General features: G+C 49.4%; 8 protein-coding genes across 8 annotated transcripts; 4 read left to right on the forward strand and 4 right to left on the reverse strand.

Moving 5' to 3' along the window:
* Positions 1–1930: 1930 nt before the first annotated feature.
* Positions 1931–2841, forward strand: ASPBRDRAFT_232856 (uncharacterized protein). Its single transcript, XM_067622015.1, has 2 exons — positions 1931–2167; positions 2213–2841. Exons 1-2 carry the CDS (start codon positions 2073–2075, stop codon positions 2589–2591), a joined length of 474 nt encoding a protein of 157 aa, XP_067484520.1. The 5' UTR covers positions 1931–2072; the 3' UTR covers positions 2592–2841.
* ASPBRDRAFT_115071 (Zn(II)2Cys6 transcription factor domain-containing protein) lies at positions 2625–4671 on the forward strand (the record flags this gene model as incomplete). Its single annotated transcript, XM_067616869.1, has 3 exons — positions 2625–2838; positions 2962–4160; positions 4228–4671. 3 exons carry the CDS (start codon positions 2625–2627, stop codon positions 4669–4671), a joined length of 1857 nt encoding a protein of 618 aa, XP_067484521.1.
* Positions 4672–14876: 10205 nt separating this feature from the next.
* On the reverse strand, positions 14877–16239 carry ASPBRDRAFT_50196 (uncharacterized protein; the record flags this gene model as incomplete). Its single annotated transcript, XM_067626498.1, has 6 exons — positions 14877–15234; positions 15286–15758; positions 15819–15886; positions 15937–15973; positions 16027–16046; positions 16098–16239. The coding sequence occupies 6 exons, from the start codon at positions 16237–16239 to the stop codon at positions 14877–14879; spliced, it is 1098 nt and encodes a 365-aa protein (XP_067484522.1).
* Positions 16240–18260: 2021 nt separating this feature from the next.
* On the forward strand, positions 18261–19637 carry ASPBRDRAFT_24963 (alkene reductase; the record flags this gene model as incomplete). The annotated part of the gene is made up of 3 exons (XM_067622116.1): positions 18261–18518; positions 18581–19216; positions 19266–19637. The coding sequence occupies 3 exons, from the start codon at positions 18261–18263 to the stop codon at positions 19635–19637; spliced, it is 1266 nt and encodes a 421-aa protein (XP_067484523.1).
* A 265-nt stretch (positions 19638–19902) lies between these two features.
* On the reverse strand, positions 19903–21183 carry ASPBRDRAFT_36479 (SDR family NAD(P)-dependent oxidoreductase). Its single transcript, XM_067623509.1, has 5 exons — positions 21103–21183; positions 20950–21048; positions 20811–20886; positions 20378–20738; positions 19903–20324 (listed from the first exon to the last, which is right to left on the reverse strand). Exons 3-5 carry the CDS (start codon positions 20857–20859, stop codon positions 20177–20179), a joined length of 558 nt encoding a protein of 185 aa, XP_067484524.1. The 5' UTR covers positions 20860–20886; positions 20950–21048; positions 21103–21183; the 3' UTR covers positions 19903–20176.
* A 520-nt stretch (positions 21184–21703) lies between these two features.
* Positions 21704–22081, reverse strand: ASPBRDRAFT_190598 (uncharacterized protein; the record flags this gene model as incomplete). Its single annotated transcript, XM_067620259.1, has 1 exon — positions 21704–22081. One exon carries the CDS (start codon positions 22079–22081, stop codon positions 21704–21706), a length of 378 nt encoding a protein of 125 aa, XP_067484525.1.
* A 1203-nt stretch (positions 22082–23284) lies between these two features.
* Positions 23285–25481, forward strand: erg4A (c-24(28) sterol reductase). The gene is made up of 5 exons (XM_067623510.1): positions 23285–23553; positions 23607–24434; positions 24485–24816; positions 24864–25081; positions 25129–25481. Exons 1-5 carry the CDS (start codon positions 23528–23530, stop codon positions 25138–25140), a joined length of 1416 nt encoding a protein of 471 aa, XP_067484526.1. The 5' UTR covers positions 23285–23527; the 3' UTR covers positions 25141–25481.
* Positions 25482–25483: 2 nt separating this feature from the next.
* Positions 25484–27804, reverse strand: ASPBRDRAFT_190600 (transcription factor domain-containing protein; the record flags this gene model as incomplete). Its single annotated transcript, XM_067620260.1, has 8 exons — positions 25484–25910; positions 25959–26194; positions 26245–26679; positions 26725–27020; positions 27076–27449; positions 27497–27612; positions 27668–27691; positions 27754–27804. 8 exons carry the CDS (start codon positions 27802–27804, stop codon positions 25484–25486), a joined length of 1959 nt encoding a protein of 652 aa, XP_067484527.1.
* Positions 27805–27986: the final 182 nt, after the last annotated feature.

A 27986-nucleotide genomic window follows, 5' to 3' on the forward strand; every position in this document is an offset into this window, starting at 1 on the left:
GACAGCGGTGGTACGTGTAGCCCTGAAAGGTACAAAGGCAACTAAACCTAGAGCAGACGAGTAATTGATGGCCACTGATATCATAGCTGCTTCGATGAGCTTCGATTCATTCCAATCTGGGTGCCTCACATGCAAGTCGAAAACGAAGGCGTGCAGGTGTGGCAGCATCTTCAGCAAGTTGCAGTAGTGAAGGCGTTTGGCTGGTTTGCAGCAGCCAATCGGCGTGGTCAGATGATCTCTTTGTAGGGAGTTGTATCTGGAAGTTACTCTTGGTGAAGTGACTCGGGCGTTCCGACTTCCAACTTCGCACTACTTCCATCACTACTAACTACTCTGACATTCTTCTGGAGCCAATCCCATCCCCTGAACTTCCACCCCTTCTACATTCGGTTCATCTAGCGCTACCGTCTTTCCAAATACGGTAGTATTGTCAACTCTACTGTTCACACAACGCAGGTTATCGGGCACTCCACTCATGATGGTTTCTCGTTTCTCTCTCCTTCTTTCCCGACCCGCTGCCACATGGCGCGTCAGCTTATCCTACGGAGTCTCGTATTACCTTCCGACTCTTGAGTCTAGCTTTGGCCCCCAGAATCAGAATCTGCTGGCAATCGGCTAACCAGATCGAGTCTGAAGATCGACGTCGCGTGAGTGAGTGTCATATTCTATTTTTCACTGCCGGGTTTCCGAAGTTCTTAGCTGATGGTGTACAGGAGTACTACATGACTCGTAATTTTATTCTCCTGAGGCTCCCGGTACGAGCATCGGGAGTTGGCCGCCGCTAACCCAAGTTACGGAGGTTGTAGTTTAACGCGTGGAGACTCCGCCGGGGTCCCAGAAAGGATGGGTGTTGGCACCATGGCTGATGGCCTCCTGTGGCCTATGCTGGCCAATGCGTCGCGGCGCTCAGCGGAGTGCGTTGCATTTCCCCATCCCCATCCCCTTATCGACAGGTAAATCTCCCTTGCCTTTATCTTCCACCAGACCCCCAGTCCCAAGATATATCTGCAGAAAAGTCCGCCAACAAGGGGACTAGTACATATTAGCACCATGTCCGATGCAGCTGTCCCTGCTATTACGACGGGGGGAAGATAGCAGTTAACTAGCCACACCACGGATAACATCAGAACCCCCCGGAACAATACGTGATCAAATCAGGAAATTGGCTAATCCGTATTCAATGGTACAGGATCTGCCTCGTATCTGTGGATTACTCTGGACTTGGGTCTGACCAAGCCGGAAGCATCGCGCAATATCCGCACCGTCGACTCAGAATCTATTTCCAGCAGGTCCCGGTCCACTGCGGCACCAGCGATGCTCGCGTGAATTAACCGGCCCCAGGAACCACGTTTCCTTCAGGAATTGATGGACCGTGGAGTCTGGATTCATAATGGCGGAATGTCTGAGTGGGCGGGTGGGGGAAGCGTTTCCTACGACTACTAGTGTGGACATCCTGCGACAGCGCTAACTTGCGGGCCATTCCGCTGCCAACGTGCTAGACACTCCCCCTCTCGCCGTGCAAATACTGTGCATAGATGGGGCTTCCTGATACGCTGCGCTGACCAACGGCAGGTGTGAAACGATGGCCGGCCTAACAGATGCCTAGAAGATTAGGGTGTGGCGAGGTATACGGGACGGCGGACATGCCAACCGTCAGACAGACAGATGGGATCCGGGTGGGAGCGCTAAGTCCGTTAATAAGCGGAAAGGCAGTCAGGGTTGGTGGCCGTGGAATTATGTCCACTGGGAAAAAGGACGTGTGGCTTTCTGCGGTTACATCCGAATAGTAAAAAACAAAAGAAGGAAAATTTTCACTGCAATGTGATGATCAATTCGGACTAGCCTGATCATCATTGCGGTTCTATGAATGGCTGGATTATCTTTTATTTATCTTGCCTAACGCGGATGGCTTGGAGTTGGGCGATCGCCGCCTGGCGTGGCGTTGCGTTCTGGATTTTCAAACGGGAGATCGAATCCAAGACATTCATCCTATCGAGGGACTAGGGAGCCGAGAGGGAGGCACGCGCTCCCTGGTTGGTGGAGCAGCCTCCACGGGCTGAAAAATATCAGGGATGCAGGGCAACTTCAGATTAAGCCATACAGGAGCCCATACACCCCCATTTGTCGAACAATTATCTCAGCAGGAACTAGAGCAACCATCTTTAAGGTCGGGTGAATCTTATTAAACACCCCCCATGCTAATATTACGCAGACTAAGCTACAAGCTACGGTTTCGGGGGGGTTCCGCAGTCTGCAGGCCGAACGGGGAGTATTCATCGTCCTCGAGTCGGGTCAGATGTACGAAAAAAAAAGGATCAGGATCCTTTCATTTGCTTCCCGATCGGTCGTTAGGGCAGCTTGAGCGAGCCTTGACTAATCTGCCTATTATTTCCCCTCAACATTCGCCCCGGATCCGAGATGGGTGGCTCGGAGGTTGTACTTATCGACTGCGTCCCCTCGGTGCTCTTCCCTCTCCTCTGGTTCTAACATTCATACTGCGTGATAGAGCTATATCTCATACACCTTCCTCCCGGCCCCAACCCTTTTATTACCTCTTTTCCTCTTCTCTGATTCATCTTCGAACAACATAGCTGTTTGTTTTTACTGAGTGCGGCTAGTAAGCTATGCCCGCTATGACCATTACGCTGAGTGACCAGACACATACTATGTCTGAGGCCTCATCGAAGAGGGATGGGATCTCAAGGGCCGAATCCAGGAAGCCAGGCGCTCGCCATGGTCATTCCCAGAGCACCTGCCACCAGCTGCCGCCTCCTCCATCGCAACCTACTGCGGAAGGGGAGTACCGGTGCGGAATCTGCAACAAGACATATAGTCGACGTAGGCTGCCCTTTTCTTATGGTCGCACGATGTTGGCACAATTTCTCTATAACTACTGGCTTTCTTGATGATATTCAAATACCCAGACACTCATGCACAGACCTGTGGTTGACGAGATAATAGGTGATCTGCGGGACCGGCACCGTCGCCGTTGTATTAAAAACATCGGTCAGGAACGCCAGTCCAAGCGCAAATCCTGCGACGCCTGTGCGCAAAAGAAGCTGCGTTGCTCCATGACCCGACCGTCTTGTAGTCGGTGTCTCCAAAGCCGACGGCCTTGCGTGTATCCGCAGTCATCTGTTCCTGTTCAAGCTTCTAGTCTTGATGACTCCCAGGATAATCTTGTTTCGTCTGTCGGTTCCATTCACGCAGTCCCAGTCTGCGCTGGGATAATACCCGGCGGCACGACATGGGCCCTTCCAACATATCCGTTCGACACCCCATCGACCGGAGATGAATTGAACGATGTTCCGGGTGCCTCTTGGAGTCCCGAAACGCCAACGAATGCCGAACTTGCCATCCAAACTGTCAACGACAGCACTATGTTTCCTATGCAGGATGTCTCCCTGATGAATTCTCCCACCTGGCAAGATGATCTCCATGAACAGCCCGAGACTTATGGGTTGGAGGAGTTCTTTCCCGGCTCCCTTGACAGTTGTTCGCAAACCATGTATATGCCACCGACGATGGGGTCCTCTCCCGTGACCATGGTTCCTCCTACTCCGGCTACACTTCCAGGCGACTCTTATGCCACTGGAGGCGGACTGAACATGAGGTCGGTATCTGCTGGTTATTTCGATAGTTTCTGGCCCGACAATCTGGTTTCCAACGATGAAGACAACGAAACTTGGCGACTCGGTACTTACACGGATAGCCGTACCGGGTCGGGGTTTGGCCAAAGCTTCCTACCCAAAACACACCATCACAGCCCCGGTGACATTGGTGATCTCTATCAGGAGCTTTTCAGCCTGCTACGTGAGTACCCGGGGCTGGCTCTGCAGAGACAGTTTTACTCGCCCTTCCTACATCACGAGCTACAGGGGTATGCGATGCAATCGATGGGCCAGCCACTTAGCACCACCCTAAGTTCGATATCCTCGTACGCTACTTATCTGGAGACGTGCGATACGTTTGACCTCTCAATGCACAATGGGGAGCGTCTCGCAGCGGCAGAAGGCTGTGTAGTAGCTCTCCATGCTGTCTGTGTCCATCAGATCTTGAGCATTTTCGGCGACAACTTCGCCACTGCCAGCTTCAGCAAGCTCCCAAGCTTTGCAGGGGACCACGGGAACTCCGAGGCCCCTGTCGAAATTCTCCTGAGGGTATGTTCTCCCACTTCGATTGCCCTACGCCCCACCCTAGGCATTGAACTGACCGGTGTGGACTTAGATGACGCAGCGGGTCTACAAACTTCACGAGGACATTCTTCGCACCCCCCATGAAGATGAAACGGATTGGCGGCGATGGAAATTCGCCGAAACGCTGCGACGTAACATCTTCTTCGCCAATATAGTCCGCACATTAGCAGGCCGGGCCCGCCGTTACAACGGGATCAACATCGACCCGCTAGATAGCGCGATCCTCCTTCAGCTGCCGTTACCGGCGCCGGAGGAAATGTGGCGGGCACGCAGCGAGGGGGAGTGGATGATAGCCCGCGCACAGACGCAGCAGTCGTGGGCGCGGGGGGTGGATGGCAGCATGCTGCCAGCCCTGCGGACCCTGCAACAATTGCTGGTGCTGGAAGAGGTTGGCAGTGTAAGTGTTACGTTATTGCTTCCCATCACACGCATGATTCTGGCGTGTGCCAAGCTCAATGGAGCTTCATATGGCTGAGGTGGACCGGTGGGCCCAGCGATAGGGCGATTATGATCGTCACGGTTGAATACTTTTTTTTTTTATTTTTTGTTTTCCTTGTTTCACAAATACCCTGATCTTCTCACGACGACTACGATCATCGTGGGACGTATAGTTCTGTATCCGCTAGAGAGGTAGACTAGATTTTGATTGTGAGGTTTTATTATTATGCTCCTGTTCTTTCTATTTTGTTGTTGCATTTGGACCCGAAATCGGAACCCAATTCCGTGGGGGATCTCGACATTGATAGATCCCATCACGTCTTTAGCCGCCACCGGGCTTGGGAAGATAGCACCCGGCGACTGCAGAGCCCGTGCCAATATGCCACTGTGAAAGAGGAAACGAACGAAAGCAGCAAGATCGAAAAGAACGACCAGGGCTGCTGCCGGGCGCATGTACGTGAGAGGACTGGGCCTGAGGCTTGGCTTGGCTGGCTGAGACGCCAAAACCCGGACACACGGCGATGCCGAGGCCTCGAATCACGACGAACATGCAGGCTGTCAGACCGGCAGGCGGACAGGCTGAATGACGAGGAATCGCGACCGGACGGCGAACAGGGTCCAGGCAGGTGAGTGAGGATAGGTTCAGCGAGCCGATGCGGTACCTCATTAGTGCTTCTTTAGTCCTGACCAGCTTGTTAGCTTTCCCGCGGATGGTCACCTCCGGCGGGGGTCCGGCATCCACCGTGGGATTGACTTGGGGGTCTTTTCTGTACCTCTCGTGTCGATCCCAGCTATCTCCTCCGAAGGCCGTGGCCAATCGTTTATATGCAGGAGATGCAGTAGTGTCGACCGACTAGGACGAGTTGGTTAACATCTCCTGGGTGGTGGATTGGTCTCGCCGAGTAGTAAGTAGTAACTAGTCGTCGTTGTTTTCATACTAATTAATCTGGTTGTTGGTGATGAGGATAGGGGTGGGGGGGCGGCGATGTGTTTATCCCACTGTGTGTTAATCTTTAATCTCTTTTTCATCTATTCTTCAAGGTACCACTGTGATGGTATACACCATCGCAACAACGTCTTGTGATGTTCTCTGGTGTGGTTATTTCCACCGCCCCCACTCATAATGCACACACCCATTTCCATCATACTAAACCAACAGCCGCGCAAAAAATGATAACAGAACAAGACAACCAAAAGCCAGAAGAGGGGTAAAAAGGATGAAACTTAATCTCGATAAGCGCCGCCAAGTCCTGCAGGTCAATCTAACTTGCCCTCCGACTTCTGTGTGTTATCCCGACCAAGAAAGGAAAGGAAGCAAAGCGAAGGCGAAGCCGGCCCCCTCCGTGTCTCTCTCCCAAGATGGGAATATGCTACGCTTGGCTACGAGCTTGCCGATGATTACACGGACTTTGCCCCCCGCGCTTTCTGTACTGTGCCGAGTACTTGGCTATATGCTGAATGACCATATTAGATGGTGGGTTGGTGGCCTGAATTTCTTGGGTTACAGAGATGAAAGGTCTTGGGAGAGGTCTTGGTGATGAGGAGATGGTCTGGGCATAGTCGTCCACTAGGTACGTAGAGGGACTCCTATAAGATCGCTAAGTTAAGGAGTGGAGAATGGGTATACGTATGTATTCCTCTTTTGAATGCTGATGCCAAGACGTTGGAAGGAGAGGAGACAGAGAGGAGGGGGGAAGGACTGTTTTTGCCCCCTCTTAGGTACTTGGCTGTTAATCTATATTATCTTCACTACATGTTACATACGACTTCCGGTTTATGCAGTTCAGTCTCGGCGAAGTGGGGTGGGTGATACTCGCACTAACAGGTAGGATCCAGTTCTCGTCACTGCTCTTTCTCTCTTGCGCTGTGCTTACCAAGACCTAGCTAGCTGGCTAGCTCTTTGCCCAGCATTGGTACTACCTATCTGAATCCGGATTCAAGATCCTCGGGACGCCGGTGGAAAGCCAGATCAGGCTGACGATGACGATGACGATGACGATGATGATCATATCCTCGTTTGAAGAGACGGTTTGACGAATTCCCAGACCAACCGATCCAACCGGATTCGCAATGGGATGAACCCTTACTCCAGCAGGTCTGATCAGAGGCCGATGAATCAATGATCGCTGATGCCAAGCTCTTCTGCAGTGGATGGGAGATCCACGCGGACGGAGGATTATGCAGTCCCAGTGTCACTGACAGAGTTACTGCCGTGGGTAGTAGTATTCCGTACTACTAGTAGGATGGATACAAAATTTCTCCGTCTTGGTGAACTTTCTTTTTCCTGCCGTGCATGGTTGCTTTTCCTCTACCATCTCGCCTACGTTATCTGCACCCATCTTATCAAATTAATTTCCATCATCTGTCTGTCTATCTGTCTTCATGCATCTAATGGAGAAATCCCGGATTTGGTCTTGATCATTGAATAGTTTATATGCCGAGAGAATTAGCCAGCAAGCAGACAAGGTCCGCGAAGCTCGGCATTCATCATCCTGGTTTATCTACTAGCACAAGGTAGGGAGGTAACTGGAGGACTGCTAGGCACCCATGGGACATGAGTACTCTGACATTGTCACGCCATTGTGTTTTCCTTAGCTACGAAGTATAATTTGTCTCATTAAGAGACTACTACTACCGGAACAAATGCCTCTATCTGTGATGCTGCTACCCACTAACTAGTATCGTGCAGAAGCAAAAACAGCAAGGCCACTAAATTTGAATAGTTAAGCCGCGTGCTAAGGCCGAGCCGGTAAAGAGACCGGTAAGGAGCGGGCCGGGATGAGACATTCTCTGAAGAAGAGGAATAGCTAGTGACTTAGTGAGAAGGGGGAATTTTCGGAAGGATTCAATTTGGTAGTAACTATGGAGTAGTTATTAGTTAGTATAACTAGCACGATTCCGATATCCACCGGCCCACAATAACTAAAGGGAAAAAAAAGAAAAAGTACGGGGGTAAAATGAGGATCCTCGGACATGTCATGTGCTTTTGATGATTGTTGTTAAATAATGTCATTGATCAACTAGTTATCATGAGCATGAGACGGACAGATGAATAAACTTTGGATTATGTCTCTCATTGAGGTAGATCAATTGGAGGAACTTCTACGTTATAGGGAATCGGGATTGTTGATCTTCATGTGGTTGATCCCGTCTGTGAATCCTTCTGCTTCAATTGAATCCTTTCTCTAAAATACAGTTTTCTGTTCTATCTACTACACGTATGATGGATTGAGAAATACGTGTATTTACTTCTCGCACATACAATGTTGATGTGGTCCTGTGTTCCGTTTCATCAATCCCATCAGAAGGATCTCATCAAACGATGGGATCTACTTCCACGGAATCACCTCCCCCTTCAGTAACTGTCATAAGTCCTGCATCACTACTAAATAGCTAAACCCCCAACTATCATCATAATCCATTACGAATCCCCCACCCATACCACACGTCAAACGGAGGATCCGATATTATCCTAACGAGCCATGGATATGAATCCTGTCGGCTCCAATTGCTCCCGAGAGACAAAGTCCCTCAGCCTTGCAGTCAATCAGTGAGTCAAACACGAGACGAGACACATACGCAATCCTCGACAATAGTCAAGGCTTTTATTTTATCTTCCTCCACTATTTAACTGCTGCTCTATTATATAGCAGACATTATAGCCGCTAGGCTAGATCCCCAGAGTGGGAGGGAACGGATCGGATGTTGATGGTCTTCTTCACATAACGATGATGAATGAGATCCTCCGGGTCTCCGGGGGCATTCCGCATGCTGCATGCATGTAGCTAGGTGCCGTGTGGGATAGCTAAGCTGATAATTAGTGGTCAGTAATATCCTCTCTTCGTCGCCGATACAGGTATTCTCATCGGAAGTACTTACCTAATTACGTTGCATCTAGCTTAATGCCCTCGATATATGTCGCACTTAGGCTCTTATTCGTCTGGTCGATGAGTCTAGAGGCTAGAGGCTATACGGGGATAGAGTGGTGTATATGCAGGTGGTTGGGATTATTTACCTGTATTGGAAGGATCCGCTTAGTAATTATTGTTACTGGTCAGCAAATACTCTTTTGTTCATGCGGGTGGGATATACTGACTGTTGTATAGTTATGTCTTTGTCTCGTGTGGTAAATCAAACCCACCCATACGATGGAAGATCTTCACAGCAATGTCGATGACTGCCTCTATGGTGAGTCCTTACCGCCTCGCATGTCTGCCCAGAAAGCTTCTACAATCTTCTTGTCCAATACGAACTTGATAAAACTGGGAGAAAAGAGGGGTGGCGTCGTAAGAGATAGGAACAGGAACCAGTTGTGTGTGTGTGTGTGTGTATGTGTGTGCCGTGTCCAGCCAGGGCTGATGCTATCTGTGAATAATCATTCTTGTTCTTATCGTGCGATGTACCTCGGCTTTGCTGTGAGTGTCTGTCGCCACTTGTTTACTCTCCTACTTTGCAAGTGGAGTATCGTGACGGCATTACTGCCTGCTACAGCTGAATGAGGGATAACGGAGGGGTTATTCCTCTCTACCTCGGGGAGATAATTATCTCATTATCATGGACGAAAGGACAGTTGATCCATTTGACCGAACAACTTCAGGAAACTTGAGAGATTCTTCGAAGAGCAAGAAATTCTCTTGAATGGTATGGGTATGTGGCTTTTCATACTTCTTATCTCACTGCATGGGGTTGGTTACATTCGCCTCGTTGATGCTAAACCTCTCGAATCTAGAAGACATGAATCCCAATTCATCGATCTCGCCACTTCAAGCTCCATTATTGTCCTCATAATTCAGCCTCGTTCTTCAGACGATCTCTATCATCCCCTGTGATAACATTCGTTGGTTCCGTCTCTCTCATCACGACGCTCTCAACCCATCATTACACAACACAAGCCACCATCCTCCTCATTGACACTACAAGCAGAATAACGCTGATAAGCGCACTCACACACAACCCATCTTCGCGTGTGGCTGTACGTATGCATGGCATAAGTTATACTGCGTCCTGCGAGCTTGACGTCAACGCTGAGGAATGGAATTCAGGTATGACCCATGAACTTTCGTTGCAGGAGAGACCACTACCTGGTCTTTCTTGTCTCCTTAAAGTAAAGAGTATAACGTAGATCCCCAGTTTTGCGTCGAGCCTTTGTTACACAGCATCATTTCTTTGTAAACTGACTTCTCGGCCAGTAGAGATTGTTTGACAATTCAGGGACCCATGATTGACGAATTTATCCAGTAGCTGAAAGTACATCATCATGACAATGAACACATACGTCAATCCCGCTTATCAACAAGATGACCAAAGCGAACATGCATCTAGTTACATGTCGGAAGCGTGCTGGCACCACTGTGAGATGAGTCGGTTGCCCTGCACGGTAAGCAACTCCCCTTTGATGGCAAATCAGCTATTAATGCCCTTGGCATGTCCTGTGGTGATAAGCCCATGGTAATAATATCTACCTTGTTGAGCATGCTTGCCGAATTTCGTCGGCACTTGGATGTTTCTTGGGAAGTGCTATTGCTAGCAGTATTAGCATCGAAGTAGGACTTGAAGGTGTAGACGAGCTCGTCCTTATTCTTTGCCAACTTAAAACAATTGTGTTTTGGGCAATGGAAAAGGTTGACGTTCCAGTATGAGTAACAGCGCCGCGTAGTATTCAAGTCTTTTTGGTGAAGCTTCAAGAATGACGAAGACAGGGACAAATTTGCAATTTGTTTAGCCATCACAATGTCTTCTTTCAAGGCATGATATTTAAAGATAGACTTTATGGAAAACCTGACAGCAGAACCTGCCTTTTCTAGAAGACGTGACGACATTTCAGTAAAAGTATCTGCACCCGCGATTCCCAGAGACTCGCTGATGGAGAGCTTCTGGTCATGACCAGAATGTACCCTTTGGGGAAGAGAGAAGGGCAGCAGGTCCGGACCATTGGCCTTAACAGCTCGACAGTACGGAAACAGTATGTCGTAGCCCTGTGGTCGTTTGATATACAATCTGTCGTGAATAGAAAATATCCAGACACCAAGAAACAACAGAAAGGTATAGTATTTCAGGCTAAGAGAAAATACCCACAGGGCATTTCCCTTTCTGTTGGAAATCAATCAATAACATGCTGAAAGAGACCCCACATCCCAATTACAATCAACTCCAATATCTCCCCGCTGCTTATCGTGGTTCTTCTGACGACGGAGCCAGACAGACAGAACAAGGATGTCCATTTCTATCTGGAGTGATAGTCACAACTTGCTCTGTTTTCTGTCGCTTCTTTGCTTGGTCAAGCATCATAACCCCAACAACATGTCCAGATTGTCGCTGTCAGTGACTGTGTCAAGACCATCCGGTTCTCGACATTCTCCGTCGGAGTTTGGCGTAACGCGGTTTACTTTCCGCTGGGTTGTGGTAGAAGCTTCGTGTGAGACAGGCCACAGAGCATGAGTTGCATGTATATTCGAACTTCAATCTGTGCTCTGTTGTCCTCTACCAGGAGTTCGCGTTGGAAGCTAAGGATGTGAGGCATCGACTCCAACTCCACGGATGGAGTGAGGCCCCTACCGGTATCCAGTGTTTCTATGATCTTCTCCATGCATAGTCTCTTAGCTGGCAAAGACTGGGGTCGCTTTCTGAATCCTTTCTCTCGTCTTCGTCCTGCATAGTCACTGCTTGCCTTCTCCTCGTTCTAGCGTTCGGTGATTTTTGGGATGGTAATTAGGCGTAAGTCACGCTCCTCACAAAGTGGTAGACATCTCTTGTCGTAGCTAGACAACATGCCCGTACTCTAATAATCATACTCTTTCTTGCCATATGCTGAGCATGTGCACAGGAATGACCGAGTCTTATTTCCTGTGTTCCAGAGTACATTTTCCATTTCGGAGATGATCTATGAGTCCACCCGCGAAGACTAACTGGTTGAACTGTCATTCGACGCACAAGCATAACGAGGTGAGATACGACTTCCCACATGCATAGCATAAGTAGTCTGCTCTATATGGAGGAGGGAACAATTGTACGGGGACGGCGATGAGCATTTCGAGACGTTGCTCAAGGGAGGACGATATAGTCCAATCGTGGGAAGCCATTTGTAACCTGATGGACTGACGGTTATCATATATATGAATAAAACCAGCGCTTTCGACAGTACTCCTTGATATTTCATGAGAACGCTTAGCATGACTGGTAGGTCTGCATAGGCTAATGCACTATGCACGTACAGTAAAAGTGAAATAGGCATCACCAATAGCTGGGGAGCAGAATCACGCGTCGATCTCGTGCACGAGTACTTAGGATGAGACAGATCCATGATATGAAGAGCTACTATCACTCTGATTGCCAGATAGACGAGTATATCCGGCTTTACCTCGATATTGAGGGATCCGACCACTGTGATCGTCGAGGATTCTTCATTATAATCAATACCAGCTTTCGCCTGTATCCTATGATACTGGTTGTCTTCTTGTTGGAAGCAACAAAGTAGCTAGGTATGATGATCATACCCTCTGTGGATTCTGAATGTGCCCTTTGCATGGTCTTCTGTCGTCCAGTTCTGAGTGGAGATATTCACGTGTCCGGAATTTCTCGATTTGCTCGTGTGTTGGTGAGATGTGCTTGCTGTATCTCTATGTCTGATGGCATGAAATAAAACTGCACTTTGTCCCTGCGAAGAGTTCATGTCATCAACTTCATTCAGCCAGCCACTCTGTCGAATACCTCCAATTCCACGAGGTTATATCGGATGTATATCATACTGGGTAATATGCACCCAGTCGACAGGTTCCTGGTAGAGAGTAGGTTGATCCATTTGGTGAGTAGGCGGCAAGCATAAGCGCCGTATCTGACGACCACAATGCTAAGTTCTACCGGATGTGTCAGATCCAGGCGGTACATTGTCTGCACATTTGCCGGTGTTGCAGATGACATTCTTCTTCATTAGACTGTTCACGCAGCACCGCAGACGGTAATGACGATGTTGCCTAGGACCAGACCATGGACAATTCTCCAAACGGAGTATCTGTGTCTCTTTTCCGAACATGGCATTGACAGGAATGTTAGTAGAAGTACTACCAAACCATATTTCTTTCCAAAAACAAGACCCACGAGATCGCCCAATGGGAAAGGCTACCTCGTTGGATGTGTACAATTCCTTGGTGTAAACAGTACCATTTCGCTCGGCAAAGTGTGGGTTATATCTTCGTCTCATAGACAGCAGAGCCATCGGAGGTTCGAGTGTTCAGAACGACAGCCCCGAACAGTCAAGTGGACCACAGTTGACTCCGTAAGTTTCTTAAACTTTTGCTCAATCTGCTATATAGTACATCAACGGATGACCTTACGACCATGATCGGCCGCGGACGAAGGCGCAGGAGTAGCCGTTCGTAAATGAAAGGAATTAGTTCTGAGCATATATGGGTGCAGATCGAGCCATCTTAGCCTAGATATCTGAGATAGCATCGCAAGGCTGATAAGAAGGGTATGTTGACCTGTAGCCCAATTCTTCTCTTCCCTGTCCAGGACCTCCTTCATTGTACATCTTGACATCCGCAACCAGACCCCCGGTTACGGATATCATTGACGCTCCAGAGACCATGTCATGGGAAGAGTTCTGATCTGCATGTAGCTCTTTGATTGAGAGGAATATAACATGCTACTATCATCCATAGAGACAACATAGTCTCGTCAGACATAGCTTTGTCTCGTGGAAACATTCCTCAGGGTATCACAATGATAATGAGAAAGACAGTCCTCCTCTGTTCTTTGGGTTCATCTCTTTGAACGAACGTATCATACACCTAGTCTATTGTGTCAGCCGAGACAAGCCTTGCACTGGATGATCCATTGTATGCACTCACGTAACAGAAATGCGACTGTCTTCCAGGCCCTTTTCGGCGGGGCATGAACCGCAGCGGCTGTAGGGTATTATGTACCAGATGGGGTCGTCCCAGGCGGATAATATGCTCAAGAACCAGGATAATGTCTATAACATCCTTGATATTTTCGACACAGCAGGCCGCATTTTGACCTCCTTCATCTGGAGTGCCAGAAGTTTCTCAGGGTGTCTCGATGCATCCCATAGATAAACGACAGTGATGGATGTGAGATGCAGATTCTGATAGATCTGGAGCCGCTTAATCTCCAAAGCGGAATGTACCTTACGGTTCTGATATGAATCGATCTCGATGCACTCCGGGTTGCACGGGAGGAGTAGAAATATTAATATCAAAGGTAATAGCCGCGACAAGCATGGTTTGCGATACTCTCAGAAGCCTGGACGCCCTCTGATCCCTACTTGTAGGTGATGTTGATACTTTGCTGTGATATATACCTGTATAGATCTTAGTATTAGCAAATTGTCATTATATTGTTTGATAATCAGGGTATCAGGCCAACTCACCGACATCCAGACGTGTTCTAGCACAACATGGAAACTTCTTACTTCCCCAGACCACCATCACTAGATCCGTGACGACAAGGTGGTCCCTCTACTCACTAGGGCCATGGTCGGCAGCCAGGATTATTAGGGCATCTGCTGAGCTTGAGTCCTCGCTGTCACTCAGGGCAAGGTTGTGCTTGATTCCTAATAACTCTACTCCACTCGTTTGAGTGGTGGCATTATGACGAGAATACTAGATATGCTGCTTTGCAGAGAGTGTTCATAGGCCCGCAGTGCAAGGTATATAGGAGGCAATTCATGAGGCGTCATGATGCATGAGTGGCTCCATGTAGTTCTTCGTATATAGCGTATATAGAAAATAGGATGTTGGAGAGACAAGGGATGAGAGAGATGGGGTGGGAGAATGACCGGGTTATATAAGGTCTATTTCTACTTGGGGTGAATTTCGGAGTCAGTAAATGTATAATAATGAATTAATTATCTGTGGTTGAATGACCATCGCAGTTGAATTAGTATCTTGGCAGATCCAGACCCTTCAATTCCGATGGGTTGGGTGAATTAGACAAGTCAATGCGTGTAGTTACTAGTTGTGCAGATGAATAATTAGGCTTCATAGTCTCATGACCATTTTAATTTGATTAGTATCTTGGCAGTTTCATTGTTGACTGGCGTGAACAGCGGCAAGCATTCCCAGGCAAATTAACCAGGATTCATGCATGAATGGAACTTTCATTAGAAGAAAGGAAATTATTAAAGAGTGTAGTCTATCGCTAAATCTAGCTCGGACGAAGTCATTAACCGAACACCATGCAGCCAAAAGTCAAAAAGCCGCCTATCCCAAGGGTATACAATCATTAGTGAAAACTGCCGTGATGGTGGTTCTCATGATTATCACCATCGACCGCCATCTCTATCGTCTGTGACACATCCACCGTCTTGTGAATGCCGCTAGTGTCAAGTCCACCCCCCATATCGACCGTCCCTGCAAAGGTAATCAGATGTGACTGGTCGGAGGCAGACTCGGTGCCATCGGCGCGGCGGGAGTTACCGAGTGAGAACCGCTTATTGCTCCCTTTGATTTTGCTAAGGTTGACCGAGGATTCTGGTTCGTAATAGCGTTGAGAGCTGTACTCCTTCTTGCGGAGTTTGTTGATAAGGATGTTGACTGTGGGCAGACAAGCGCAGATCATGGCCACGCCTCCTTCGGCGTTTCTAGTTGGGGGTTAGTCGGCGGCATCGATGATACGAGGATAAACAACTTACCCAGATAGAATCACAATCATAAAGACAATCGTCTGGTCGTTGGAACTACCGTCACGCAAGACCAGAACCAGCCGGTACAAACTAAATGCGGTGGCCAGACCACCCGCAGACAGCATGCCAATGACCCGCAGCTTTTTGCTGCGGGACATCTGCAACGACCAGGTGAGTGGCAGAGGTAGAATCAAGATGATAAAGTCCGTCACCACACTGATGACGGAGTCGGCGATCAGCGCGGCACGTTGATCAAGACAACGTGCCTTCGGATCGAGTGTCCAGTAACCCGGAACGGGGTCGCACATGCGGATCTTGACGATCTCAGCAACAATGTAGTATATGCATAGACAGCCGAGAAGGCCGTAGATGAAGTAGATTTTGGAACGGTAAGGACTGAAGATGCGGATGAGGATAGAAAGGAGCGCGATCTTGACGAAGAGTGCCATGGGACAGTAAAGAACGGTGGCGATGTAACAGAACTGGTTTTAGATTCAATTAGCTGATGCGGATCCGACTCCCCTTGGCCATTTGTTTCATACCTTGCGGAAGAGTATTTGGTGTGCTGCAGAGACATCATCAATGTGGTAACCCCCGCCATAGTGGCCCACTATTCTCGAGTTAGTTGGGAGCTGCCAGACAAGCAAGAGTGATGCGCACCGGCAATGGCAATACCACAATATCCCATAAACAGAACCTGCGATGGTCAGTTAGCCGTTCCTTTGAAGGCATCTCGCAGTCCCAACGTACCCATGCTATCAGGCATGACCCTGGGAAAGTTAGCAGTGTCCTCTTGAAAGGGAAAAGTTGGGTCGACGTACAGTCTTCCACGCCCACAAACTGTTTGTAATAGATGCGAATGGAGAAACGCAAGAGAACGAATATACTAATGATTGGAATACACAAACATTGTGTGACGAAATTGATGGTGTTCAAAACATCTTTGGGATGACTGACAGTCATGGCGTGCCAGTGGTCAATGCAGCCTCTTCAGACAGGAAGAAACAACATGGAGCAAGACACTGACCCCGAGGACCGTGGGGAGTCCACAAACATTTATAAATAGGTTCAAATTAGAGGTGCTGGGTCTGTTAATGCGCAGAGCGTCGTCGCCCGGGGTCAAGCTGGCGCTGCGTCGTCTATGATAGGCTCATGAAGCCGCCTAGGGAGGCTCTCAACTTTTGGGTCGGAAGCTGGGATGAACAATCCGAGAAATGACTTCAATGGCACTGGGTCAACGATCGTCCCGCCCTGGTGTAGATAGAGAAAACTTTAATGGAGGGATACTCATACAGCAGCTCCCCAATGCAGTTGGACTGGGAGGCGACTATGGAGTATCCGAGCGGATCGATCGTGATAGGCCCCCTCAGAGGTCATAACGTCTACCTGTTTTGGGAGATGATGTACAGGGAGAAGCAAAGATGCACCTTGCATGGGATCATCGTGGTTACTTGCCACTGGGGCGTCGCACGCGATCGTGGTCTAGATATCTATCGTGCCAAAATACACTCACTGGTGTTGCGGCGGCGGCGTCCGTGGACCATGGTTCTGAAAAATTGACACCCGTAGGCGGATCCTAGTAGTGTCTAGCAGCTAGCTAGTAGCTTGCAGTGTCTGACTTTGACGCCGAAACTGGGGTTCGCCCTGGTGTCCCTCCTGCAATGCCAATTTTTTTCTCATAATTACTATTGGATAATTGATTCCCAAATCCCTCTTTCTCCTCCGTGCTAGCCGCGGCGGCATGGCTGCAGGGCGTCGGAAATATCTCGAACGAACAATGGAGAAGACTAGGAGTAATAACCATCGCCGATTATTGCTTCCTCCCCGGGCGCTCGTTCCAATAGCTCCTCGCACTACCTATGTACCAGATCCTGGCTGCATATAGGCTGTGGCGACGACGCACTATCTGTCATGGTGCTGCAGAAGAAACCCGCCCAGGACCCGAGCGAGGGATTAGTGATCGTCGGTGTCCGAGCCAAACCACAATAGGGTATTCGGCATAAAGGAGAACTCTGGAGAGTGGGTTTGGAGGCAGCGTCTGTGAAAAGCCCGTGATGCCGCGGGCTGAGGGAACCTGTCATGGAGCCAGTCAACAAATGGCAGTATGGATCCCTTATTCACAAGCTTGATCGGCTAGATAACTAATTGCTGGCCTTCGCGGAGATTCTTCTTCCGGATGACCGACTTGCGACACCGACCCGCAGTTTAGCGTGTGTCCTAAAGTCTCTAAAGCCTCTAACGTAGACGCCAAGCGCCGCGACGAAAGCAATTTGACTTTCGCTTGTTGTGCGTCGAGTGGAGCGTCGGATGGCTTCCATCCCTATTATTTCCTGGCCGATGTGATGGCTCACACTGACCTCGCAATGTGTCCCCCCCCGTGTGTTCTGGGAGAAGATTTGCCCCCAGGTTGTGTTACCCTCAACGAAGGTGGCTGATATTGAAAACTCACTTGGGCTTCTGGAAGACGCCTTCCTGCGCCCGATCAGCAAGGCTGCAGAATGCTTAAAACCCACGCGGTTTGCCACGCGCTGCCGAGAGTACAAGGGGGTTTCAAAGGGTTTCAAAAGGGAAAAAGAAGCAATCCGAGGCCCCGATGACTAACTGGAGTCGGGTGCAATCTGTGGTTCTGTGTAGCGTTCGTGGATACACCTCCACTTCCCAAGGTTCAGCCCGTCCCTCCATCCCAATTTCTCGTGTCCTCGACACTCTGGTTGGGTTCCAGTAGCCTGTCAGGCTCCATCTGTCACCCTCATTTTGGCAATGGGTCTGCTGCTCTCCGTTGCAGTCCACCGAGAAAAGGGAGGGGGGCAAGGAAGCGAGCAATAGGGAGAAGTGCCCTTCATGGTGAACGCTGGTTTGCTGTCACACCACGGCCCGTGTCAAGCCAGAGTTCCTCCCCAATTGTCCACTTGTGGTTCCCTCGTTTGTCTTTACCTTCCCAGGTAGCTTTCCCATTAATTGCACCTTTTACGAGAATCCTCACAATGACCATTGTCCAGGCCCAAGGAGCGGATTCCAAGCTCTTTCAGCCGCTTGCCATTGCCAATGGCAAGCTCACTCTGAACCACCGAGTGGTACATGCCCCCCTGACGCGCAACCGGGGCGAACCGTTGAACTCAAACAGTACTCCTGAGAATCCTAATCGGATTTGGTATCCTGGAGATCTGGTCGTCGAGTATTATCGTCAACGGGCCACTCCAGGTGGGTTAATCATTTCGGAAGGCATCCCTCCCTCGCTGGAGGTAAATAACCCCCAAATACCAGCTGCGATGTGTCATTCGTCCGTTCTTTAACACGCAAGCAGAGCAATGGAATGCCAGGAGTCCCCGGACTCTTCACGGAAGAGCAGGCCGCCGGATGGAAGCGTGTCGTCGACACAGTGCACGCCCAAGGCGGCTACATCTACTGCCAGCTGTGGCACGCCGGCCGTGCCACCGTTCCCCAGATGACCGGCTACCCTCCAGTCTCAGCCTCTGCCAGCGTTTGGGATGACCCCGAAGAGCGCTACACCCATCCCGCCGTGGGAGCCTCGGAACCCGTTCGCTATGCCGACCACCCTCCGATTGAGTTGACGGTCGCGCACATCAAGCAAACCATCCAAGACTATTGTAAAGCCGCCAAGACCGCCATGGATATTGGCTTCGATGGCGTGGAACTCCACTCCGGTAACGGATACCTTCCAGAGCAGTTCTTGAGCTCAAACATCAACCGACGGACGGACGAATATGGCGGCACTCCCGAGAAGCGCTGCCGGTTTGTGTTGGAGTTAATGAGCGAACTGGCTCAGGCGGTTGGTCAGGAAAATCTGGCAATTCGACTCACGCCGTTTGGACTGTACAACCAGGCGCGCGGTGAACAGCGTGTGGAAACCTGGACTTATCTATGCAAGTCGCTGAAGCAGACCCACCCCAATCTATCCTACGTCAGCTTCGTCGAGCCGGTAAGCGTGATATGGTAATCGATACAATCCCACTTACTAATGTGTCCAGCGCTACGAGCAAATTCATAGCTACGAAGAAAAGGATGCCTTCCTCCGCAGCTGGGGCCTTCCGAATGTCGACCTTTCCTCTTTCCGCGAGATCTTCGGCTCGACCCCCTTCTTTTCGGCTGGTGGCTGGGACCAGACCAACTCTTGGGGCATCCTGGAGGCTGGCAAGTACGATGCTCTGCTATATGGACGATACTTCACGAGCAACCCGGACTTGGTGGAAAGGCTGCGCAAGGGCATTCCCTTTGCACCTTATGATCGCACCCGATTCTATGGACCTTTTGAGGATAACGCATTCCACTATGTGGACTACGAGCCTGCTCCGGAGAACTCGACCGGACAGGAGTCCGTAAAGGTCCAGGTCCGACTATGATTGATGATTCGTATATACTCATAATTGCAATGCTGGTTTAGCTTGATGAAATGAATTGCTCTTTTACCCCATCCGTTGGGTGGGCCGATTTGCGATGGTATTCATCCAGTGCTGTACGTAGGTAGGTATCTCAAGGAGCCACGGAGCTCAAGGCGCTCAAGCCGTGTAACCGCCGTCCACGACCAAGGCAGAACCTACCATGTAGCTGCTCATTGGGGAGGCCAGAAACAGGATCGCGTCGGCGATCTCCTCCGGTTGTGCCCTACGTCCAATGACGACTCGCTGTGAGTCTGGCTCCAAGAAACCTGCATCCCAATACGTGCGGATCAGATCGGTGTCCGTGTATCTGGATCGTTAGCTGGCAGATGTTGTGCTGGCCACCGGCGCACTTACCCAGGGCAGATAGCGTTGATGCGTATCTCCTGTTGAATATAGGCTTTGGCGTCCTAATCCGGTTTAGTCTCTCACTCTTGGAAAGCGTCATGAACATGGAACAGACCAATTTTGAGAAAGCAACCACGGCTGCAGCCATTAGCCATCTACACCTGTCCACCAATTCCAGGCATCCACATACCATGCTTGGAAGCCGCATAGGCCGACAGTCCTGACCAACCGCCCGGAGCCACTACCCCAAACATAGAAGCCATATTCACGATCGTCCCCCGACCGAGACGCCAACCGCGCGATCTGCAATACGCTTAGCCGGCCGTCTTGCCCCCAAGTGGACCAGTGAAACGTACTCTTGTGTCAGCATTTGACGGATCACGGCCTTCTGGCAGAGCAGGACCCCGGTCTGGTTAATATCGATCACCCTCTGCCATTCTTGAGCCGGGAGCTCATGGGTCGCGGTCGGATGTCCCACAATCCCCGCGCAGTGAACCGAGATATCAATGCGACCGAACCGCTCCACGGTGCGACGCACGGCTTCATCCACGCATGCCTCCTTGGAGACGTCGCCAACTGTGAGTTCCACTGCAACATTGGGATGAGAGGTAGCGAGTTCGTTTTTAGTGCGTTGGAGGAGTGTCTCGTTTACGTCCAAGAGAGATACTGCTTCGATTCCATTTTGGGCAAGCGTGAAGGCGGTGGTTTTCCCAATGCCTGAGGCCGCTTTAGCACGGTTTCCCGATCGGGCTAGGTCAGTATACTAGTCATTGAGAAACTTCTACTTACCAGCTGCACCCCCGGTGATAAATGCTGTTCCTGATACTTTGCAGGCCATAATGGATGATCGTCGTAGTTAGATTCTCTGTTCAATGAGATATGAAAGAAATCAGAACTGGGCTGGGGATTGTTGGACGTCCATATATACCTTGCTGGTCACTGATCTCATTTCCTGTCAGCATTCGAGCGGGGTCAAGGCATTGTCTGTCTGGCTGGCTGCCTCGGTTATCCAATGAACCAAGCACTACTTTGAGTACATTAGTTAGTTCTCGGCGTTGTATCTTCGTTTCGGTGTACTCACCTCTCTACATGCTAGCTGACTGTAGTCTCCCTTGTCGAATGCGCGCTATGTGTTACTAGTGGGACTACTAGTGTTTTTCGCCCCGTTTCCATGGCTGGTTACATCCTCGAGAACTCTTAGGGTATCATGATGACTTTGCTAAAGACTGGTTGAGCATGTCAGCTTCTGAAAGATCCGAATGTGATCATCGTACCTTAATGTCCTGATACGGAAAGCTTTTGCAATCTCCAAGAATACTCAAGTCCATTGTTTCTTTGGATCAGAAAACGCGATTTCCAGTTGATACACAATGAATATACGTCAGTCAATCACTGCTCAAGCAGTACATGCATATAATAACAGTCATAATAGATTCCATGCGTACATCATAGCTCATAAATTGCCTCAATAAACGATCCATACCCCAAATCAATCCCCAAGGTATACCCAAAAGTAGCCAACACAAATATCAAAGTCCCTGTAACGCATACCCAATGAACAAACAACCATCCAAGTATAACACCTATAAACCCTCAAAAAAAGAATCATTAGCACTCACATCCATACATAGAGACCGTCAATTAAAAGACAAATACTTACATCAAACCCAACTCAAATCGAACTAAACCACCTCCGATCCCGGATGCTGCTGCTGCACCGCGTAAATCACCGGCTCCGGTTTCTTCAACATCGTTTCAGAATAACCATACTCCCCTCCATTCATTGCCACAGCCTGCTGTTCCGCAGTATAAGTATGGTTGTAGTATGGTGGGGCCGGCTGCTGCTGCTGCTGTTGCTGCGGTTGCGTCTGCGTATGTGGATACATGTACTGCTGCTGCTGGAACTGTTGCCGGTAGTACTGGGCGCGGAGCTTGTCTTCGCGGCGTTCGCGCTTGCGTTCGCGACGATGCTTGATGAGGAGATAGATGCAGAAGCAGATGAAGATGATGACGAGGATGGGGATGATGATGATCTTCCCGATGATTTTGCCGATGCTCATTTTGGGAAGGTTGGTGTTGTTAGAGTTAAGGTGGAAAAGGAGATGGTTGGAAATGAGGAACTGTGGTGGATATTGTCTCTGTGGGAGATCTGATAGGTGAGGAAATTTGTTTCGTAGAGAGCTTACTACTAGGTAGTAGCGCTATGGGATTATCGGTAGATAGATAGACAGTAGGCAGGTAGTAAGTAGCCAAGCAGGTAAAGGACAGAACTAGGCACAGAGTCAGAAACAAATCCAAAAAGCCAAGCCCTTCCCCCACAAGCTTATATATCTCTAATCTGCCTAGCAATGACAGACTGGACCCTCCAGCCCTATCATATGTAGGCAGGTAGGCAGGCGCGTTAGAGAAATCAATCCCCAGCACGGGGGGGTGATGAGCTACACTCCCAAGGGGAGGGCATTGCTGCTGAGCGCTTCCTGGAGGATGTTGATTCGGTGGGTGCAGCCAGGACGGGAGCGTGAATATGCAGGCGGGTTCACCTCTGTCACACGCAGCCTTACGCGTTAGGTTAGCTCTTGGTGCATTCTTGATAAAAGCTTGGTTTATGAGCATGAGAGTGATGGTTGGAGGAGAGTTGATGATCGGGGTTGGGGACGGGGCCAATCACAGTGGCGGGTTTGGCGCCGCGGGTGACAGTCGCACATCAGGGTGTCTGTTGAATCCCAGTAGGGCTGGAGGGGAGGAGAGTTCGTTGAGTGCTGAATGGTGCACTGGCTTGCGTGATTTCGATCTATTTTTATTCATAGGTTTGACATGAGGGAATTGAGGAATCGATCTTGCTAAGCTCAAGAGAGCGCGGTACTACTAGAGGAACTACGACTTCGAACTACCTACTACTACTACTACTGGAGGTTATTCTACTAGTAAGTAAGCGGTCCGTTCCAGAAATATACAATCAAGAACCCGTCAGTTCGCGCGGTTGGTATGAAAGAAAATTAATACTATCACACCTTTACTCCTACTAGTCCTGCGTGCTTAATGACTCTATAACTAGCCAGAGAGAGCGAGAGAGACATACTGTTCCATTATTTCCGCATTTGTGCTATTTAAGGAATTTTACCATGACTGTTCTATTCCATGTTCGCAGTTGCTAGAACACATCCTCACGGTCGCTCAGGCCTAGCTGACTCTTACAGTGACAGCAAACCGATAGATTTCCCTACCATGGACATCTTGATCTTATTTTCGATCTTTTGCCCCATCGAAGGCTTCGGTTAGACAGAAAGAATCTTACTCCTTGAGTCCTTAGGGGTTCTCACTACAAATGTTGACTTGGATGCCAATCCCGTGATTTCCGGGCCCGCCGCGGAGTCCGCGGAGAGCACGGCGGGCGCGGGCTTCCCAGCAACGAGAGAGGTATACAACATGAACAGCAATGGAGGACTGATAAAAATCCGCAATCGCCCCATATGTGTGTAATCGACAAGTCATAAACCAAGGAGAAGATGTCTGCTATGAGCGTGGCTACAAGGTAAGACAGATATCTACCCAGACACACCATGCACCAAACACTAAATCACCTAGCCACCAACCCAGCATGAAGCAACCCAGGAGTCAAAGACCGGAGAAATCCTCCAACGCCCACGAGGATGAAAACCCGACCTTCGAGTTCGGAGGCGCCCCTGGGGTTACCCTGCTGATGCTTGGATTTCCTCTTCTCATGTACTACATGTTCATAGGCGCGACCCTGTACGACGGCCACCTCCCCTTACCCGATAAGGATCAGTCTATTACCGACTTCCTCTCCCATCTCCTCGATCTCGCCTACACACATGCCTACCCCCACCGCAAAGCATGGATAATATACTGGACCTTTCTTGTTCTTGAAGGAGTCGGGTATCTGTACCTCCCTGGCGTATACGGAAAAGGGAAATGCCTGCCTCATCTCAATGGGAAGCAGCTGGATTACTACTGCTCCGCCGCGGCGTCGTGGTATGTTACCATCGCTGCTGCGTTGGTCCTCCACTTCTCTGGACTCTTTCGTTTGAGTACGCTCGTCGATGAATTCGGTCCATTGATGTCCGTGGCTATCTGCTCTGGTTTTCTGGTCTCGATTATCGCGTACGCGTCTGCCTTGTTAAGAGGTGCTCAGCATCGGATGACCGGATCCCATGTTTATGATTTCTTTATGGGTGCGGAGCTCAACCCTCGTTTGTTCCAGTGGCTTGATATGAAGATGTTCTTCGAAGTTCGCATACCCTGGTATATCCTGTTTCTGTTGACGCTTGGAACTGCGCTGAAGCAGTGGGAAGAGTATGGGTTCGTTTCCGGGGAAGTGTCCTTCCTGCTTTTGGCGCACTTCTTGTATGCGAATGCATGCGCTAAGGGGGAAGAGCTTATTATCACTAGCTGGTATGTTGTTAAATGCGGCCGATGAAGTAACAGCGCTGATGTTGTCGCAGGGATATGTACTATGAGAAGTGGGGATTTATGCTCATTTTCTGGAACCTGGCGGGTGTTCCCATGAGTTACTGCCATTGCACATTATACCTGGCGAGCCACGATCCGTCAACCTATAAGTGGAACCCTGTAGCACTAACCGTGCTATTTGTGATGTATATTTTCGCATACTGGGTATGGGACACCTGCAACAGTCAAAAGAACCTCTTCCGAGCTCAGGAGAGAGGAAAGCCTGTGAACCGAAAGACCTTCCCCCAGCTCCCGTGGAAATCGGTCAAGAATCCTGTCTGCATCAAAACGAAAACAGGAGATTCAATCCTGTGCAGTGGGTGGTGTAAGTTGCCCTCTCCTGTGTCGCGAATCAGAGCTGATGAGGTATAGATGGAATGGCACGTAAGGTCCATTACAGCTGTGACTGGTTCTTTGCTTTCTCCTGGGGCCTCATCACCGGCTTCAACTCGCCATTCCCCTGGTTCTACTCGTGCTTCTTTACTGTTATGATAATCCACCGTGCCCTGCGGGATATCGAACGTTGTCGCGAGAGATATGGAGAAGCTTGGCGCGAGTACGAGCGAAGGGTCCCGTACTTGTTCATTCCGGTGAGTTCCCTCGAATTTGTGTTATAATCATGCTAACGTCAGAAAAGTATGTCTTCTAGATTGTCATGATCAAGATATAGGCCATTCGGCTAGGCGTCCTTGTTTGGTGTTCACGGGACAGATCATGTCTCACGTATATTAGCTTTTCATCCAGTTGACGTGCGTTGGCCATCAGGCTGTATATCGAAAGCAAATAGTACTAATCTCTCCAAAATTCTTTATCAGTCACATTTCGCAATGTACTTGCATTAGTTGCCGTGATTAGAGAGACACTAGGTTCTAGCAGACACTTGGGAGATTGCCCAGATCAATTCGCCATCTACTAGTGGTCAGGTTGGAGAGTGACAGGTACGAGGTCTCAAGACCGCATTATACATTGCAGTGAGAAAGGACGTAGCGTATTCATTGAATCGAATCACTGTTAAGATCAAAGCTTAGAATATCCATGACCGATCGGTTTGTGCCGATAAAGCCATTGAGAAACATGGATATGTCCGCCTGGTTCATGGTGGAGTCGAATGTATCTTCAGGCCATGAAACATCTGGCAGGGCAATGTTTCCTGGCCCATCAGTTGTAGGAATAACAAGGGATCCATCTTGGTGTTGCTCCAACCCAGTCAGCGTCTGCTGTGAGTTCACGAGAATTTGGGCAGCCCGGACAAAAGCATCACAGATTGTATATAAATGCATCGACCCTCGCGAAAGGCCTTTAATCAGCTCTAGGGAGCTGGTGGTATCCTGTAGTAGAGCGAGATCTGCTGTACTGGCGGTCGTGATGGCGTGAGTAAAGACGATGACGAAGGGTGTGAACGACGGATAGAGCAGAATCCTGTCCCGTTAGTGTATTATATTTAGCCACATTAAAGGTTTGACTAACCAATTCACATATTCTGTTTGCTTATGTGTCTGACGGCCACGGAAGTAGGTGAAGCATTTCAAATGGCTCTGTAAAGCAGCAGTCGCAGATGCATAGCACTGGGAAGAAACAGCCATCACGTCGCGTGGATGGGTCTGCGCGCGGTAGATAACGGTCAATACAGAGTATGCTATAAAGTCTGCACAGGCTGCCATCCCATGTAGAGAGTCGGAATAGAGGCCCTGACTGACATCAATCTTGTAAAGGTGTTAGCTGGATTAAGTGCCTCATTAGAAGGGAGGCGTACTGCAAGGAGCTTGTCTCGCACTGTCATTAGGTCAGAGGACAGTCGCTCAATCGATGCTGATCGCTGCTCATCACCTGCTCGACAAGCAGACGTGGAATACAACTGATCATAGACTCTTCCCTGAACACTCGCAAATTCCACAATCACGAGACCCATCAAGTCCCACGGGCGATGCTTGGGATCGTTTGACGGAGTATAAAGCTCTGCGTCGATGTCGTGATCCTGAAAGTGAGATGTCACGCCAATATTAAGAGAAATGTTCTTGTCAATCGTGTAAAGTGCCCAGAACGCATGGCGCTTTGCCTCAGCAATAGCAAACTCATCCCTCTCTAAAGTAGAGCGTCGGTGTAAGCCGATGCTCTGGCACATGTTGAATGCCAGCGAAAGGGAGGTCCAGCAACGCTGAACGTCGAATTCCTCTTGCGCTTTCAGGACCTATTTTTGTCAGAATGTGTAGCTCCTGAAGACGCTCAGACATACCCCAAGCAACAGTGCCTGTATCTTCTCCAAAGTTGGATCAGACATGATTTCAGGTCTGCTCAAGCCACCCACAAAGTGCCGCTCGCAGAGCTCAAGGCTTGACTGGAGGTCGAAGTGTGCCAGATCAGAATCCCCCGCATGAAGATAATCGCGGATCACGTAGTAAAGTATACCATAAAAGAGCGTGAGCGAGCCAGGTGGCATAGGGTTTAGCGGAAAATATATTGATTGGCATAACTGTTCAACGCGGGTGGGGTCTATCCAAGATTGACTGACCAGAAAGAAGGGAGGTTGAGCTATAATGTGTCAGTGATAGCATACAAGGGAGGAGGGCCTGGTGTAGTTGTGTACATTTTACCTTCTTCACCACTGCTATGACCAGTTCTACAGGAAGCAATGTCTGGTTTAGTTGCGTAGGTGATTGTGCTCCACTTTGAATCGCGGCGTGATTGTGCCTGTCGAGGCTGCTTTTTAACGAGGAGAGAGCAGCAGAAACATAATCCCCGATCTGTCCATCTCGAGCAGTATTTGCCGCAGAATATGCTGCATCTCGGGCTACAAGGGTCTCATGATGGAAAGATGACTGTCCCTCAAAGGGAGGAGCTGTTGGGCCGATGGCTATCGGTTGAGAAGCCGGCTGTACTGAAGCCGGTGGCTTTGTTATCTGCTGAAGTGCTTGCTGAATGGTCGCTAATTGTTCTTGGATTGCTAAGAACCTTTGTTCACTAACTTTAGTCAGCCTTGTAGACACTCTTAATCTAAATAAACCCACTAATCGTCAGGATCTGCTCTGCGTGTTTCCGAAGACCTGACAGGCGTACCTGTCGGACCACAGGCGATTCCAAGAGTGCTGCAGCTGGAGCAAGGGACTGCTTTATCACACTTGATCTAGAAAAATTCATTAGCATGATTAAGATACTACTGTCTTTTGGAGGCGTAATACCTTCCGAAGTCGACAGTTGTCGCACTGGTAGATTTAGTACATGTTGTATACTATAAATCAAAGGGTGGCAGACGAGGAAGCCGTACCGCGCGTGCCCGGAACGAATTGCGGGCAATGGAAGGAGTCCGGGCAGCCATTTCAGGTAGTGAAGCCACTACACAAGTACTATAATAGGCAAAATAACTTGATACTCCCTGCTTGGAATGTGACAATAGTGGCTACACCCCGACAAAAGGGTAGCGAGTGGTAAAGTGCCGAATAATAGGCAAAGGAAGCGAGAAGGTCTCCAGTCATCATGTAAAGGCGCCATTCCCGTTCA

This window comes from Aspergillus brasiliensis (genome assembly GCF_001889945.1).
Source record: "Aspergillus brasiliensis CBS 101740 unplaced genomic scaffold ASPBRscaffold_1, whole genome shotgun sequence".
Taxonomy (NCBI): Eukaryota; Fungi; Ascomycota; class Eurotiomycetes; order Eurotiales; family Aspergillaceae; genus Aspergillus; species Aspergillus brasiliensis.

Bases quoted from the DNA above. Each gene is read 5' to 3' on its own strand.
- ASPBRDRAFT_232856 (XM_067622015.1), top strand. From the start codon at position 2,073: ATGCAGGGCAACTTCAGATTAAGCCATACAGGAGCCCATACACCCCCA. The intron at 2,168-2,212 runs GTCGGGTGAATC...AATATTACGCAG, and splicing joins CTAGAGCAACCATCTTTAAG to ACTAAGCTACAAGCTACGGT.
- ASPBRDRAFT_36479 (XM_067623509.1), bottom strand. From the start codon at position 20,859: ATGGCCTGCAAAGTATCAGGAACAGCATTTATCACCGGGGGTGCAGCT. The intron at 20,739-20,810 runs GTAAGTAGAAGT...AAGCGGCCTCAG, and splicing joins TATCACCGGGGGTGCAGCTG to GCATTGGGAAAACCACCGCC. The intron at 20,325-20,377 runs GTACGTTTCACT...AGCGTATTGCAG, and splicing joins CGTCAAATGCTGACACAAGA to ATCGCGCGGTTGGCGTCTCG.
- erg4A (XM_067623510.1), top strand. From the start codon at position 23,528: ATGTCTGCTATGAGCGTGGCTACAAG. The intron at 24,435-24,484 runs GTATGTTGTTAA...ATGTTGTCGCAG, and splicing joins GAGCTTATTATCACTAGCTG to GGATATGTACTATGAGAAGT. The intron at 24,817-24,863 runs GTAAGTTGCCCT...GATGAGGTATAG, and splicing joins AATCCTGTGCAGTGGGTGGT to ATGGAATGGCACGTAAGGTC.